Here is a 17,351-nt window from a genome sequence, read left to right on the forward strand (position 1 = left end):
GGGTCCCTGCTTCTCCAGAGAGGTGGAACCAACAGAACATATATAAATACAGAGAAAGATCCATGATGAGGAGTTGGCTCATGAAATTATGGAGAAGTTCCATCATCTGCCATCTGCAATTTGGAGCTCCAGGAAGGCTGACAGTGTAATCCAATCCAAGTCCAAAGGCCTAAAAACTAGGAAAGCCATCGGGGAAAATCCCAGTCTAACTTCAAAGGCCCAGGAATCAACTGGTATGAGTCCCAGTCTGCGTGCGAAGACCTGAGAACCAGGAGCACAGATATTCAAGTGCAAGAAAAGTTGATTGTCCCAGCTGTGGAAAAGAGAGTGGATTCATCCTTCTTTTGCTATTCTGGCCCTTGATGGATTGGATAATGCTCACCTGCTTTGGTGGGGTGGATCTTTTTTACTCTATCAGTTCAAATGCTAATTTCATCCAGAAACACCCTCAGACCCACTTAGAAATAATGTTTCACCATATGTCTGGGCATCCCTTAGTCCAGACAAGTTTACATATAAAGTTAACCATCACAATCTGTGAGCTGCAGGGGACACAGCTGCCTTAGGAGACTATCTATACATACTGTGTGCATTTTATGAAAACGAAAGAAAATAACCTTTATTTCGCAAAGCAGCTCAGAGTGTGGTGGTGTTTGTTATCACATCATACAAAATCACTGTTCTATTCTGAGTAGTAAAACAAATTATCCTCTCTCCCTTGGACTCTTGTACAAACTTCTTAATCTTTCAACTTCCCTTCCAGCCCTGTCTCCCCTCCTTTCCCTGCAAAGTGATCATAGTGAAACTTTAAGGCATGCATCAGGTCACATTGCTCTCTTGTCCACAAATCCTCTATTGTTTTCCCTTATTATTTGGATAAATTCTAAACTCCTTGATAGGGCTTTCTGGTCCTGCATGGTGTGGTCCCTGCTTACTCTTCTAAGCAACCCACCACTCTTTAGCCTCTGCTCTCAAGCCCCTCCTTTGGTTCCTCAAATATCCTAGGGTACTCCTCATTCTGGGGCCTTTCATGTGCTTTGACCTCTGCCTGAAATGTGCTCCCCGCCCCCTCTGCCATCACTGACTTCCCAAAGTTCATCAAGCTTACTTGGATTTCTACCTAAATATCACTCCTTCAGAGGCCTCTCAGACCTATCTGTGTGATGAGGCTTCCCTTTTCCACTCTTCCATGCTTCCAACTCTGTTTTACCCACACTACTCACAATTCATAATCCTATATTCATTTGTGTGGTTTTATGCTTGATAAATATCTTTCTTTTTTTTTTTTTTGTTCTCAAAGGAAAATATTTATTGCAAGGATGGGCACCTGTCTTTTTTTTTTATTGTTTTATTTTTTTTTCCTTTTATTATTCATATGTGCATACAATGCTTGGGTCATTTCTCCCCCCTGCCCCCACCCCCTCCCTTACCACCCACTTCGCCCCCTCCCTCTCCCCCTCCTCAATACCCAGCAGAAACTATTTTGCCCTTATTTCTAATTTTGTTGTAGAGAGAGTATAAGCAATAATAGGAAGGAACAAGGGTTTTTGCTGGTTGAGATAAAGATAGCTATACAGGGAGTTGACTCACATTGATTTCCTGTGCGTGTGTGTTACCTTCTAGGTTAATTCTTTTTGATCTAAACTTTTCTCTAGTATCTGGTCCCCTTCTCCTATTGGCTTCAGTTGCTTTTAAGGTATCTGCTTTAGTTTTTCTGCGTTAAGGGCAACAAATGCTAGCTAGTTTTTTAGGTGTCTTACCTATCCTCACCCCTACCTTGTGTGCTCTCGCTTTTATCATGTGCTCAAAGTCCAATCCCATTGTTGTGTTTGCCCTTGATCTAATGTCCACATATGAGGGAGAACATACGATTTTTGGTCTTTTGGGCCAGGCTAACCTCACTCAGAATGATGTTCTCCAATTCCATCCATTTACCAGCGAATGATAACATTTCGTAATTCTTCATGGCTGCATAAAATTCCATTGTGTATAGATACCACATTTTCTTAATACATTCATCAGTGGTGGGGTATCTTGGCTGTTTCCATAACTTGGCTATTGTGAATAGTGCCGCAATAAACATGGGTGTGCAGGTGCCTCTGAAGTAACCTGTGTCACAGTCTTTTGGGTATATCCCCAAGAGTGGTATTGCTGCATCAAATGGTAGATCAATGTTTAGCTTTTTAAGTAGCCTCCAAATTTTTTTCCAGAGTGGTTGTACTAGTTTACATTCCCACCAACAGTGTAAGAGGGTTCTTTTTTCCCCGCATCCTCGCCAACACCTGTTGTTGGTGGTGTTGCTGATGATGGCTATTCTAACAGGGGTGAGGTGGAATCTTAGCATGGTTTTAATTTGCATTTCCTTTATTGCTAGAGATGGTGAGCATTTTTTCATGTGTTTTTTGGCCATTTGAATTTCTTCTTTTGAGAAAGTTCTGTTTAGTTCACTTGCCCATTTCTTTATTGGTTCATTAGTTTTGGGAGAATTTAGTTTTTTAAGTTCCCTATATATTCTGGTTATCAGTCCTTTGATATATAGCTGGCAAATATTTTCTCTCACTCTGTGGGTGTTCTCTTCAGTTTAGAGACCATTTCTTTTGATGAACAGAAGCTTTTTAGCTTTATGAGGTCCCATTTATCTATGCTATCTCTTAGTTGCTGTGCTGCTGGGGTTTCGTTGAGAAAGTTCTTACCTATACCTACTAACTCCAGAGTATTTCCTACTCTTTCCTGTATCAACTTTAGAGTTTGTGGTCTGATATTAAGATCCTTGATCCATTTTGAGTTAATCTTGGTATAGGGTGATATACATGGATCTAGTTTCAGTTTTTTGCAGACTGCTAACCAGTTTTCCCAGCAGTTTTTGTTGAAGAGGCTGCTATTTCTCCATCGTATATTTTTAGCTCCTTTGTCAAAGACAAGTTGGTTATAGTTGTTTGGCTTCATATCTGGGTCCTCTACTCTGTTCTACGGGTCTTCATGTCTGTTTTTGTGCCAGTACCATGCTGTTTTTATTGCTACTGCTTTGTAATATAGTTTGAAGTCAGGTATTGTGATACCTCCTGCATTGTTCTTTTGACTGAGTATTGCCTTGGCTATTCGTGGCTTCCTGTGTTTCCATATAAATTTAATGGTAGATTTTTCAATCTCTTTAATGAATGTCATTGGAATTTTGATGGGAATTGCATTAAACATGTAGATTACTTTAGGGAGTATCGACATTTTTACTATGTTGATTCTACCAATCCATGAGCATGGGAGATCTCTCCACTTTCTATAGTCTTCCTCAATCTCTTTCTTCAGAAGTGCATAGTTTTCCTAGTAGAGGTCTTTCACATCTTTTGTTAGGCTTACACCTAGGTATTTCATTTTTTTTGAGGCTATTGTAAATGGAATTATTTTCATGTATTCTTTTTCAGTTTGCTCATTATTAGTGTATAAAAATGCTAATGATTTTTCTATGTTGATTTTATATCCTGCTACCTTGCGGTAGCTATTGATGATGTCTAGAACCTTCTGAGTAGAGATTTTTGGGTCTTTAAGGTATAGGATCATGTCTTCTACAAATAGGGATATTTTGACAGTTTCTTTACCTATTTGTATTCCTTTTATTCCTTCTTCTTGCCTAATTGCTCTGGCTAGGAATTCCAGTACTATGTTGAATAGGAGTGGAGATAGTGGGCATCCTTGTCTGGTTCCTGATTTTAGAGGGAATGGTTTCAGTTTTTCTCTGTTAAGTATAATGCTGGCTGTAGGTTTGTCATAGATAGCTTTTATAATGTTGAGGTACTTTCCTTCTATTCCTAGTTTTCTTAGAGCTTTTATCATGAAATGATGTTGGATCTTATCAAAGGCTTTTTCTGCATCTACTGAGATGATCAAGTGGTTTTTGTCTTTGCTTCTGTTAATGTGGTTTATTACGTTTATTGATTTTCGTATGTTGAACCACCCTTGCATCCCTGGGATGAAGCCTACTTGGTCGTAGTGAATGATCTTTTTGATGTGTTGTTGAATTCGGTTTGCCATTATTTTGTTGAGGATTTTTGCATTAGTGTTCATTAAGGAGATTGGCCTATAGTTCTCCTTTTTGGAGGTGTCTTTGCCTGGTTTTGGGATAAGTGTAATACTGGCTTCATAAAATGTGTTTGGCAGTTTTCCTTCCCTTTCTATTTCGTGGAACAGTTTAAGGAGGGTTGGTAACAGTTCTTCTTTAAAGTCTGATAGAATTCAGCAGAGAATCCATCAGGTCCTGGACTTTTCTTTTTGGGGAGACTCTTGATTGCTGCTTCAATTTCATTTTGTGTTATAGGTCTATTCAGGTGATTAATTTCCTCTTGGTTCAGTTTTGGATGGTCATATGTATCTAGAAATCTGTCCATTTCTTTAAGATTTTCAAATTTATTTGAATATATGTTCTCAAAGTAGTCTCTGATGATTTCCTGGACTTCCATGGTGTTTGTTGTTATCTCCCCTTTTGCATTCCTGACTCTAGTAATTTGGGTTTTTTCTCTCCTCATTTTAGTCAGGTTTGCCAGGGATCTATCGATCTTGTTTATTTTTTCAAAGAACCAACTTTTTGTTTCATTAATTCTTTGTATGGTTTTTTTGGTTTCTATTTCATTGATTTCAGCTCTTATTTTTATTATTTCTCTCCTTCCATTTGTTTTGGGATTTGCTTGTTCTTGTTTTTCTAGGAGTTTGACATGTATCATTAGGTCATTGATTTGGGATCTTTCAGTCTTTTTAATATATGCACTCATGGCTATAAACTTTTGTCTCAGGACTGCCTTAGCTGTGTCCCATAGGTTCCGGTAAGTTATGTTTTCATTTTCATTGACTTCCAGGACCTTTTTAATTTCCTCTTTTATTTCATCGATGATCCATTCTTCATTAAGTAATGAGTTATTTAGTTTCCAGCTGTTTGCATATTTTTTGTCTTTACTTTTGTTGTTGAGTTCTAGGTTTACTGCATTGTGATCAGATAGTAAGCATGGTATAATTTCTATTTTCTTGTATTTGCTGAGGCTTGCTTTGTGCCCTAGGATATGATCTATTTTGGAGAAGGTTCCCTGGGCTGCTGAGAAGAATGTATATTGTGTAGAAATTGGATGAAATGTTCTGTAGACATCTACTAGGTCCATTTGATCTATTGCATATTTTAGATCTTGGATTTCTTTATTGATTTTTTGTTTGGATGACCGATCTATTGATGATAATGGGGTGTTAAAGTCTCCCACAACCACTGTGTTGGCGTTTATATATGCTTTTAGGTCTTTCAGGATATGTTTGATGAAATTGGGTGTGTTGACATTGGGTGCATACAGGTTGATAATTGTTATTTCCTTTTGGTCTATTTTCCCTTTTATTAGTGTGGAATGTCCTTCTTTATCTCATTTGATCAATGTAGGTTTGAAGTCTACTTTGTTAATGATAAGTATTGCTACTTCTGCCTGTTTTCGGGGGCCATTGGCTTGGTAAATCTTTTTCCAGCCTTTCATCCTTAGCCTATGCTTATTTCTGTCGGTGAGATGGGTCTCCTGTAAGCAACAAATTGTTGGATCTTCCTTTTTAATCCATTTCGTCAAGCGGTGCCTTTTGATGGGTGAATTGAGTCCATTAACATTAAGTGTTATTACTGATAGGTATGTGGTGATTCCTGTCATTTAGTTGTCTTAGTTGTTTGAAGGTTTGATTGTGTGTACCTAAGTTGATGTTACTCTCTACCTTCTTGCTTTTTCTTTTCCTGTGGTTTAGTGCTGCCTGTCTATTCATGGTTAAGTTGGGTTTCACTTTCTGTGTGCAGAATCCCTTGCAGAATCCTTTGTAGTGGTGGCTTTGTGGTCACATATTGTTTTATTTTCTGCTTATCATGGAAGACTTTTATTGCTCCATCTATTTTGAATGATGGTTTTGCTGGGTAGAGTATCCTGGGGTTGAAGTTATTTTCATTCAGTGCCCGGAAGATCTCACCCCATGCTCTTCTTGCTTTTAATGTTTCTGTTGAGAAGTCTGCTGAGATTTTGATGGGTTTACCTTTGTATGTTACTTGTTTTTTCTCTCTTACAGCCTTCAATATTCTTTCCTTAGTTTCTGAACTTGTTGTTTTAATGATGATATGTCGTGGGGTAGTTCTATTTTGATCTGGTCTGTTTGGTGTCCTGGAGGCCTCTTGCATCTGTATGGGTATATCCTTCTCTAGATTTGGGAAATTTCCCGTTATTATTTTGTTAAATATATTACGCATTCCCTTCACTTGTACCTGTTCTCCTTCTTCGATGCCCATGATTCTCAAGTTTGGTCTTTTGATGGAGTCAGTGAGTTCTTGCATTTTCTTTTCACAGGTCTTGAGTTGTTTAATTAATAGTTCTTCGGTTTTTCCTTTAATTACATTTCATCTTCAAGTTCTGAGATTCTGTCTTGTGTTTGTTCTATTCTGCTGGATTGGCCTTCCATTTTGTTTTGCAGTTCTGTTTCGTTCTTTTTTCTGAGGTTTTCCATATCCTGGCTGTTTTCCTCTTTATTGTTGTCTATTTTTGTCCTGAGCTCATTTATCTGTTTATTCATCGTGTTCTCTCTTTCTCTTTGGTGTTTATACAGTGCTTCTATGGTTTCCTTTATTTCTTCTTTTGTTTTTCAAATTCTCTATTTTTGTTGTCTTGGAATTTCTTGAGTGTCTCCTGTACATTTTGGTTGACCCTATCCAGTATCATCTCTATAAAATTCTCATTGAGTACCTGTAGTATGTCTTCTTTTAAATTATTCTTGTGGGCTTCATTGGGTCCTTTGGCATAGTTTATCTTCATTTTGTTGGAGTCTGGATCTGAGTACCTATTTTCTTCATTCCCCTCTGGTTCCTGTACTAATTTTTTGCTGTGGGAAAACTGGTTTCCCTGTTTTTTCTGTCTTCCTGTCATTGTCTTTGGTGTTGTTACTGTCCCTGTACTGTGTGCCATTAAGTATTTTCTAGCTTGTAATAATAACAATGGTAATATTTAGAATGGAAGGGTGAGCTGAGATGGAAGGCAAGAAGTTAGAGAAATGGGAAAAACAAATACACAGACTGGAGGGAGAATACAGAACAAGGTGTCAGACAAGAAGATTTCAAAGGTATAAACAGGGAGCTTTAGTGTACTAATCGACAGTAAGCTGAACAGACATTAGAGAGACGGAGGATTGAAAATCAAAAATAAAAAAAATAAAGGTAAGAATAAAAATAAAAAAGTAAATGAAAGAAAAATCTATTTATAAAAATGTATTAAAATGAAAAAATAGAAAATTTTAAAAAACCAAAAAACCTCCAAGTTCAAATGCAGTGAAGTCTCAGTCTCCAATCCTGGAGATGGTGCCTCAGATGTTGTTCTGTAGTTGTCTCATCAAAGGGGACGCATAAAGAAGAACAAAACTACATACACACGCACAAAAAAAACCCCACCAAGTGTCCCAAGTTCAAATGCAATACAGTTTCAGTAAGTTTTTCAGCTTGCAGGTGTATTTCGGTTCTTCTCTCATCAAAGGTAGGGAGACAAAGAAAAAAAAAAAAAGAGTCTGGAGACAGTTCTGAGAGTGGTATCTGCAACTGTGGCTTGCCTGCCCGCTACTGTCAGCCTGCTGTTGCTGGAGGCATTATTTATGCAGATCTCTGGGGTGAACTTAGCACTCACCTGGCCCCGCAGGCTTTGTTTGTTCAGAGTTCTCCTGTGTGGGAGCCTCTGCTACAGGCTTTCCCCTTTCTAAGCACTGGGAAAGGTGACACTGCACCCATGTTGTCAGGCATGCGTGTTTATTTATAGTTCATGTGGGAAGTGGGTCTTCCCCACTCTCCTGTGCAGTTCTCCTCCCACCTCTGCTTTCACAAGCTTTCCTGCTCCTGATTACTGGGCGGTGCTGCTGCTCCTGCCAGCCGCCATGTTTGTTTACAGCTCACGTGAGAAGTGGGTCTTCCCTCCTCTCCTGTGGAGTTTTCCTCCCTCCACCACTCTCACAAGCTTTCCCGCTCCTGGTTGCTGGGTGCGCGCCCCGCCCCCGCTCCAGCCAGAGGCTCTCCGGCCTGCCTGGCTTGTTTATTTACAGTTTATTTACAGTCCCAGGAAGGATTCCCTTCCCCCAATCTTTGATGCTCAGTGTGCCCCACCCTCTTTCCTGTGTGTCTTATTGTTCTTACTGCTTATTACTCAGTTTCTCTTTTTTTTCTCCGGGTGGAGGTCAGTCTGTCCAGGGGGCTATGCTGCTCTGGCCCAGGCTTGTCTGTGGGAGTACCGCAGTACCGAGAAGCTCACCTGGTCCGCGTCTTCCCAAGCCGTCTGGGTGCCAGCGACTGGTGGCCTGGGGCCCTCCTTGTTTCTCCGTTTAACATGAAGTGGAGACTCTCTGCGCCAGCTGGAGGTGTGGAAGGGTCAAAGTTATGCCTTTTCTCAGTGATTATGCCTGCAAAGTGTGTCTCTGGTGTCTCTCCAAGATTTCACTGTAAGAGGCTCGCTTTCTGCTTCCTCCCTCTAGCCGCCATCTTGGAATCCAGTATCTTTCTATTTAGCCAAACCATAGGCTCCTCTACGGAGAGACCATGTCTCTTTTCTCCACCTCTCTATCCTAAGCTTCCTGTGTCCAGACCCCAGCCCATAATAAGTCCCCAGCAAAATCCTTCTGGATGATTAAATAAATGCATTAACAGCAAGTCAGAGTTTTACGTATTTTTAAAGTCTAAGGAAAGTGATAGTTTGTATTTCTTAAGCGCTTGCTCTTTCTGAGTAAGTCAAGTGTTTTTTGTTGTTTTGCACAGCATGTGTGTATCATGACAGTAACAATGTGAGGTGAGCACTGTTGTCTTGGCTTCGCATTTTCCTGAAGCAGTTAAATAGCATGGCTGTGTCCACAAGACTCTTTGTGACCATGACCTATTACTTAAGTTCTGAAACTACTTTTTGGTTTAGTTTTGTCCTACCTCCAATTTTCTAAGTTCATTATATCACAGCTATAATATTAATCAAAGACCAGCTCTATGCATTTTTTTATGGAGAAAATATTATCTCCTGTGTGTCTCTGCTTTCTACCAGAGACAGTATCTCTTTAAAGTACAGGCTATTATCATACACAGTGTAAAACTACTCAGTAATTTGTTTGGTGTAAATATTAACCTCAAAATATGAAAATCTGGAAATATAACATCTCTGACATAAATTTCTTTGCAGTTTTACTTTACAGTGCAAACTTTCTTTTTTAAATTTAGATCCGTCAAAGGTGAAAAATATCAATTTCCTTTTCCATGGAAAAATCCAATAATGGAATGAAAATCAGACTTCATTTAGAGACACTTTATCAATTAAATCTGATTTTGGTTAACAATATCTTATGAGCTTTCATTTTAAATCAATCTCTCTCTCTCTTTTTATCTCTTTCATGCAACAGCACATATCTAAATGAGAAGTCACTCCAACTGAGAGAGAAATGCAAAAATCTGCAATATGGCTCTAAGTCTTTATCTAACAAAACAAAGCGGTAAGTTCCACTCTTCACATTTAATTTAATTTAAAACTAAGTATTTTGTATTCAGAGAGCACTCCATAGCATCTTTGAAATCATTTGGAAAATAAGACTGTGTTCATTCTCAGGCCTGGAGAATGTCCTGTTGGTGAGGAGGATGGGCCAGGCAGGGTCACACCCTGACAATGGGACTCAACTTATTAAAATATGTGGGTCTCCTGGCTATATTTTCAAAGGTAAAAGACTGAAATGACTGGAAGAAAAACAAGAGTGTGCTGGCTACATTCTAGTGGCACTCAAATCCTTTTGACAATCCAATAGCTACATGTTCTGGACTCTATCTATAAAAATGACCCCTTGTCCCAAATTTTTGTTACAATTTTAGGTAAATGATTTCCCTCCCATCCCAGCTGTGGCTCTCCCCAGTTCACCTCTTCTGCTTACCATCTTGTATTTTAGAGAATTCCAGTACATCCTCTTCTTCAAGCTGGAGAGAAGGAAATCCAAAAGCTCCTTGCTTCACACATGGAGGCACTGAGGGCCTGAGACTCTGGTGTGAGAAACACTGTTTGGATGGCACCTGGAAGGAGCAGAGCCTAGCAGTTCTGACAAAACAAGTGCGAGTGCTGTTGTGGGATTGTGCACTATGCAAAGGAGACCCGGGATCCTTCTCCTCCATGTTTTTCTCTTTCTCTTCCTATTAATTTCTCTTTCTCTTCCTCCCTTCCACCTCTCCCTCCCTCTTTCTGATACACCCACCCACCCACCATTCTCTTCCTCTTTTAATTGTAAAAGTAGTGAGTGCTTGTGGGAGGAAGGAGTAAAATCAGTTGCCTATAATCCTTCACTGGGGTGGGGTGTGGGAGGTTAAGCTGGAGAAGAAGCAAGCTAAGTTACCTGGTCTAACCTGCTTCTACTGAACCTCTTGGTAACAGGCTTTGAACTTTTGCTCATCAATTGATGGTCCCTGGCAGGCAGGTTGATCCTGCCTGGTTCAGGTAGTATTTACAGTAAGTGGAACCTGGGTCCCTAGAGAATGGCACATGGGCTGTGCAACTTTCTGAGTATTAGAGGAAAATGTTTTATGATTTAAAAGTTCCTGCTGTCTGAAGAGTCCCATGCACCTCTCCTACAGAGCTCAACTACAGTCCTGGGCCAGGTCCAATGTGGGAATACAGAACCAAGGTGGCCACCTTCCCTGTCCCAGACCTTGCTCTCTTTTATCTGAGCCTTTTGAATGCCAAGATCCTTGAAATTCTTAGAAAGCTGAATACTGGCTATGAACTCTGATCTAAGTTAAACTGGTTTGCCATTCCAATGCTGTATGTTAGCTCTGATTATTACAGAAGCATAGCCCTATTAAGATTTTTGTTTTCTTTGCCTTAAATTCCAAGAGATGATCCCTCAACCTGCTGGAGGGCTCCACTGTGCTGTGTACCCTTCATTTGCCACACCTGATGTACTGCCAACCCTTCCAGCCCTTTACTGCACACTGATCTTTGGCTGTCTTTGTCCAGAAAGACAGACCTACCTGGACTTCATCAATAAACGGGCTCTTTGCAATCTCTCTTTTTCTTTGGGATTGGCCAAGCAGGAGAGTGAGAAAGAAATCAAAAAAGAGGGAGGAAGGAAAAGCAGCTGTCTCCTTTGGGGTATTGTTGCAGGCTAACTGAAATCCTGCATCATTTGAATAAAGATCATGACCTTTTCTTTTCTCTTTCTTTCTTCCTTCTTTTCCTTCCCCTCTTCCTTCCTTCCTTCCTTCCTTCCTTCCTTCCTTCCTTCCTTCCTGTCTCCCTCCCTCCCTCCCTCCCTCTCTGTTGCTCTCTCATTCTTTCTTCTTTCTTTTTTTTTTTAAACAGGTTCTCACTTTGTAGCCAAGGCTGCACTCAAACCCCCAATCCTCTTTCCTCAGCCTCCTGAGTGCTGGGGTGGCAAGCAAGTACCACCATACCTGACAAAACATTTGGGAACAGCCCTTTCTTGAAGGCTTTCATGAAGTACTCCATTTGGGGCTGGACATGGTAGTACATGCCTGTGATTCTAGCTACAGTGGAGGTAGAAATGGGAGGATCACAGCTCAAGGTCAATCCAAGCAAACAATTTAGCAAGACTCCATCTGAATAAACAAGCCAGGCATGGTGGTACACCAGGCTGTCATTCCAGCTTTGCAGGAGGCTAAGCTAGGAGGATCTCAGTCCAAGGCCTGCCTGGGGAAAAAGGTTAGTGAGATCCTACCTGAAAAATGAAGAAAAAAGAGCAGAGTGGGGCATTACTCAAGTGATAGAGCCTAGCAAGTGTGAGACCCTGGGCTCAAACCTCAGAACTAAAAAGAAAAAATTATACATTTTGACCCCTTTTGGCTCTCATAGAGATCCCAGGTTCCTGCAGATCAGGCAGATCACTTGTGCAAATGCTCTCTTCTCTCACCATAAATTGTCTGGACTTAGGTACAAGTTTGTGTGTTATGTAGATGACTTTCCATCCGTTTTGATGTTGTGGGACCTGGTCATGCGGTTTGCTGGTTTTGGGGTGTGTGGATGTGCAAGGCTCTGTCAAACTTTTCCTGAGGGACTTGAGTTCCTTGGCACTGCATTTCTCACATCAGACCTCTGGTTCGAGGACCTATGACAAGGAGAACTGGGAGAAATTGCTCCTTGCTGCAGGATATCTGCAGAAACCTGGTTACTCCTTCCCCAGTGTGCACATTAGTGTATGACCACTGCCTTCAGCTCTGTGCAGCTCTCTCAATGACACTAGCCACTGTTGCTTCCCAAAGTGACAGCAGTCTTCAACTCAAGATTGATTACTATCTGCACAATGTAGCCAAGCACTGAGTCACCATTGGAGAAAATTCTCTTATCATGGAAGGTATCTGTCTGTTTCAAGGCAAAGAATTTGACAACTCTTCTGTGTGCATCAGCAACAGTGCTTAACTGCAGGATGCTAATAGAATGCCTGGGCACAAACCCTCATGTCTGCTTTCCCAGTTTTCCCCTGTGGTTTTGTATTGGATGGCAAGACCTTTTCTCAGCTGTTCTTTGGGGGGGTTGTCTTTCCATTAGGCACACAATTTTCAGTGAGCTCATCTAATTACCCGCACTTGTAGACTGTGCAGCAGAGGTCTAGGGAGAGCAGGCACGGATTGCCCATCGCTACCAAAGTGTTATTTTGCACACAGGAGGCTAATTCTTTTGGTTGTATTGTCTATTGTCAGGAATTGTGCGTTCTGCAGCAAGTGCTATTACAGATTCAGGGGACAATTGGGAAAGCCATTCGGTGTATGGTGATAAAAAAGTAATTTCATTTTCTTAGAAATAATTATTTAGCCTTATTTTTGTTATGGTCTGTTAAAGACTCAGAATTTTCTCTTTCTTCAGGCAATTTGTCCCTTCAGATTGCTAAAGCAGAATTTAGGAAGACAGTGTTATAATGGGGGGGAAATAGCAGTCTTTATTTTTGCTAGTCTTGATTACATTCTTGAATAAAATTAAGGCCAGACATGGTGGCTCACTTCTGTTATACCAACCTTTTGGAGGCAGAGATTGGGAGGATCATGGTACTAGGCCAGCTGAGGCAAAAATAACCTCATCTCAACAGTCTGAGGTCATGCCTGTAATTCAAGATAAAAGGGAATGTCACATACAAGGACAGCCCCATGCAAAAATAACCAAAACAAAAATGGGCGGGGAGCATGGCTCAGGTGATAAAATACCTACCTAGCAAGTGTGAGGCTCTGTTTTCAATCCCCAGTACCTCCACAACAAAAAGAATGAAAAGAGAGAGAGAGAGAGAGAAACAAATAAACAAACAAGCAAACAAAAAAACAAAGAAAGAAAATTAAGCATTTGTCATTAGGACAACCAGTGGGATAGGATATTGTATACCATAATTCTTTATGTCTGTTTAAGACTGTGAGCTCCAAGAAGACAGGATAGTGTCTTGTTCACAGGTCTATCTGCGCTGCCTGGCACAGGCCTGAGCAGGAATTAGTTGCTCAGGAAATATTTGTTGGATAAATGAAGGAATGTATTTCTTGGGTCTTCAAAACACTTACTATGCTATGTCTGATTTCTAGGTGTTAAAAATTATCTATAAATCCATCAAATTTACTCCTTTTATATATGACTTTTACCTCCTTTGAGCTTTCTTCTTACTTTAGATTTGTACGTTTCCATTTTTTTTTCCTAACTCATCCTTTGCCCCTGAATGTCTCACTGGGTTTCCCTAGTACAATCTTTTCACTAGGTTATCACCCAGATAAAAATATTATACTGAATTAAAAGTGCTATACAGCCAGCTATCGTATCATTGCTAGTTTGCTCATTTTTCAGTGTGGCAAACATTACTTGAAATCTTTTCTGCTCATATTTTTAGAAAAATGGCTCCTTTCATATTCAAACTGTCCATCTCAGTTGTCATTGCTTCTGACAGTTATTTTAAAAAATGCTGATCAAGGAAATGAACTCACTGTCTCACTCCTGGGTTTTTCTGCCTCTGTTGCTGTTAGGCAGCTTTCCATATTACTATAACAAATGCCTGAGATTAATCAACATACAAAGAGAAAAGGTTTGGCTGGGCATGGTGGTACATGGCTGTAATCCCAGCACTGGGGAGGCTGAGACAGGAGGAATGAGAGTTGTAGGCTAACTTGAGCTGCACAGCAAATTCAAGGCCAGCCAGGGCTACAAAGTGAGACCCTATCAAGACAGAAAGAGAGAGAGAGAAAAAAAAAAAAGGTGTATTTGTTGGGGGGGAGCTTAGGAGGGTCCAGTTTGGAGGTTCCCATAATCCAGCAGACACATTGCTTCAGGCCTCTGGTAATAGTGGGGGTAAGGGTGCAGTGTGTCATGGCACATTCAGGCACCTTGTGGCTGGAATGGAAAGAGAAAGAGACCTGGGTCCCAGAATCCCCCTCCAATGACCTAAAACTCCACTAGGCCACACCTCTCAAGAGATCTACCATCTTTCAGTAGTATTCAACTGGGGTCTACGTGTTTAAAGCATGGGCTTTAGGGAACATTTATAATCAAACTGTAGCATTTTCTTAGCTTACTCCATCTTATACTTCTTGTCCATTATTCCAAGAATCCAGATACCAAGAAAATGTTACATTTGTTTAAATTCCATCATTTGGTCAGAGTAGATGAACTGCTTTTAACAAAATCTTTCAAAATTCAATGTCTTAATGCAAAATTTTACTGTCCTTCTCTACATCTCTTCTTGATTAGGCAACTCTCTTGTGTGGCTCTTGTATTGACTCTAGGATTCTTCTGGCTCCTACCTCTCTCAGTGCAGGTATGGTCAACAGGGGATACTCAGGCTTGCTGCTGAAAGGAAAGACAACAGGAAAGCCTGTATGCCACACAACCTGGATGGGGCTCAAGTAACTAGTTGTTCCATTCACATTTCATTGACTGGTGGGGATCATGTGAGTGGTTTGGGCCAATAGAATGTGAGTGGAGTTGATGTGGGGGTGGTGTTAGAAATGTAGTGGCCTGGCTGGGCAGCTGTCCAGAGTAACTGTATGTTAGGGAAAGAGAATAGTAATCAGAGAAAGAGAGAGAGAGAGAGCGAAAGTTTGAAAGAGAGGGATTATCTTATTTATTATAAGTGCCTAAAGTGTCTCTTAAAGAGGAAAGAAGCATTTTTTAAGCAACATAAAATTTGTGCATCTTTTGAGCCCTTGAGCAATTTAAATAGTGTCATTAGTGAAAGGATTTGGTCTTCTCTGGAATAGAGTATAAACCACTGCCCTAGTGATTTCTGCAAAATCACTAAGGCATGGAAGACTAACTTGTAATCAAATTGCTTTTGGGGGTAAAATACAAATTCTCAGAGTTACAATTCAGAATTAAGATCTGCCTTGCATTGTTGGGGAGTGATTTGAACCATCCCCTACTCAGTGAGTAAATGTGTTTAATCAGCTGGTTTTTGTGTCATTTAAAATTACAGGGAACAACAGAATTTTCTGAAAGTTGTCTTCTTCATGGGTGACATAAAAATGCTAGTCAGAAGGTGCCATTTTACAGGGTAAAACAAGGTGATTTGAAGACCAGCCCTCAGTGTTCTTCATTCTTTATATCCTGGGGAGAACAACATGACCTCAACTGCTGCATGAAAAGAGGAGGTGTAAATTATGCCAGATCAAACTTCAAAAAGCCTGAGTGTGAGCATATCAGTGACAGCTTGCTAACAAAGCAAGTATTCCTAAATTTCAAGTTGTCTGCCAGGAAGAAAGATTTTTGGTGATATGCAAGATCTTTTTGGCCTAGAATGATAGATGACTTGCTTTTATTTGGCATTAAATCCATTGCCGCCTTACTTGTTTCTTAAAGTCATCCATACACTTTTGTCTGTCTGTTCATCTCTGAAATTTTAACTTGCCTTTTCTAGGTCAACTTTTTAAGGGCTCCAAGATCTAGTACTGCTTCCTTTCATTGGTAGGGAGAAATAGCTAGAAAATATGAAGTTAATACCAAACAGATAATCATACCAACCTGTTGTTACATTTTTAATATTTTAAATTTCACTTGGTAACGAAGGCAGTGAGACTGTATTTGCTGACGTAAAGTATTTTGAGAGAGTGATACTAGGGGTTGTACTCAGGACCTCACACTTCCTGCTAGCTTGTGAGGCCAGGTGCTCTACCACCTGAGCCACACCCTCAGTCCTTTTTATTTTACTTATTTTTCAGATAGGGTCTTCTGGTTTTCTCCTGGGCTTCCCTTAGACTGTGATCCTCGTATTTATGCCTCCCATATAGCTGGGACAATAGGTTTGTGCAACCACACCTGACTTGATATAAAGTTTTAAATTGGGAGGCACATGACCTGGTGTAGAAGCCATTATAGAAGTCTCTGAAAACTTTCTGCACTTGCACCAGAAGTCATGACAAATCTATTAAAAGGTTGTTTAACAATCATCTGTACCTTGCAGAGTGCATGGAAATAAAAACATCATCATCTTAAATTCTTCTAATCCATATGCATTTTTGTCTTCATTATATTTTCACTTTTAATTTTAAAAGAAATCCATTTCCTTCAGTTTAAAGATAAAAAATGAGATTATGACTTGTTCCAGTTCTGACAACCTGTTAGTGAAAGAGTGAGCAATAAAAGACCTTTTTCTGTGTGTGTTGTTGATGTTGAAGAATAACCATCATAATCCTAATCCAAATTCCTTAAGTAACACTTAAGGAAAAATAATTAGAATTATTTCTGATTTTAGAGATGGCACAAAGAAAAGAAAGCAATTATATTACTATATTCAAAACCTTCAAATATAGCAGGCAATGTTAAAGACATAATTTATTTACTCTTTGTGGTAGACAGACCTCCAACATGGCCCCCAAAGTCATCTTCCTGTTTTTTACCCAATTCTAAAGTCCTTGCCACCCACACTGAAGGGGTCTATCCTGGGTAACCATTAAGATAAATGAGGATGGGTGGCTTTCAGGACTAAGTCATAAAAGACTTGAGTTCTGCCTTGCTGGCTCCTGGGTTGCTTGCCCTGGTGAAAGTCAGCTGACATATCATGAAGACTTAGGGTGGTCTACATGGCAAGGACTCTAAACTTCCTGCCAAAGTCATCTAACCAGCCATGTGAGTGAGCTGCTTAGAGGTAGATCCTGCAGCCAAACCAGTATCTTGACTTTGAATCTAATCCAAGATGCTGGGCCAAAACCACTCAGCTAAGATGCTTATAATTCCTGATTGGTACAATAACAGATGTTTACTATTGCTTCAAGCCACTAAGTTTTGGAATAATTTCTTACATAGTCATATATAGATAATTCATTACTCAATTCATAATCCTGTTCATTATTATAGTTCACCATAATTATCATTACCTAGTTTTGAATAGTGATAATG

General features: G+C 40.0%; 1 protein-coding gene across 1 annotated transcript in view; it reads left to right on the forward strand.

Annotated features, from left to right (window-relative positions):
- The window catches only part of St8sia6 (ST8 alpha-N-acetyl-neuraminide alpha-2,8-sialyltransferase 6), a 117,376-nt gene that overhangs the window by 49,308 nt on the left and 50,717 nt on the right, over positions 1-17,351 (forward strand). Inside the window, exon 3 of the mRNA XM_020151212.2 lies at positions 9,403-9,492. Within this exon, the coding sequence (XP_020006801.2) occupies positions 9,403-9,492 (90 nt within the window). The remainder of the gene's footprint in view (positions 1-9,402; positions 9,493-17,351) is intronic.

Source organism: Castor canadensis, chromosome 15 (genome assembly GCF_047511655.1).
Source record: "Castor canadensis chromosome 15, mCasCan1.hap1v2, whole genome shotgun sequence".
NCBI classification, from domain to species: domain Eukaryota; kingdom Metazoa; phylum Chordata; class Mammalia; order Rodentia; family Castoridae; genus Castor; species Castor canadensis.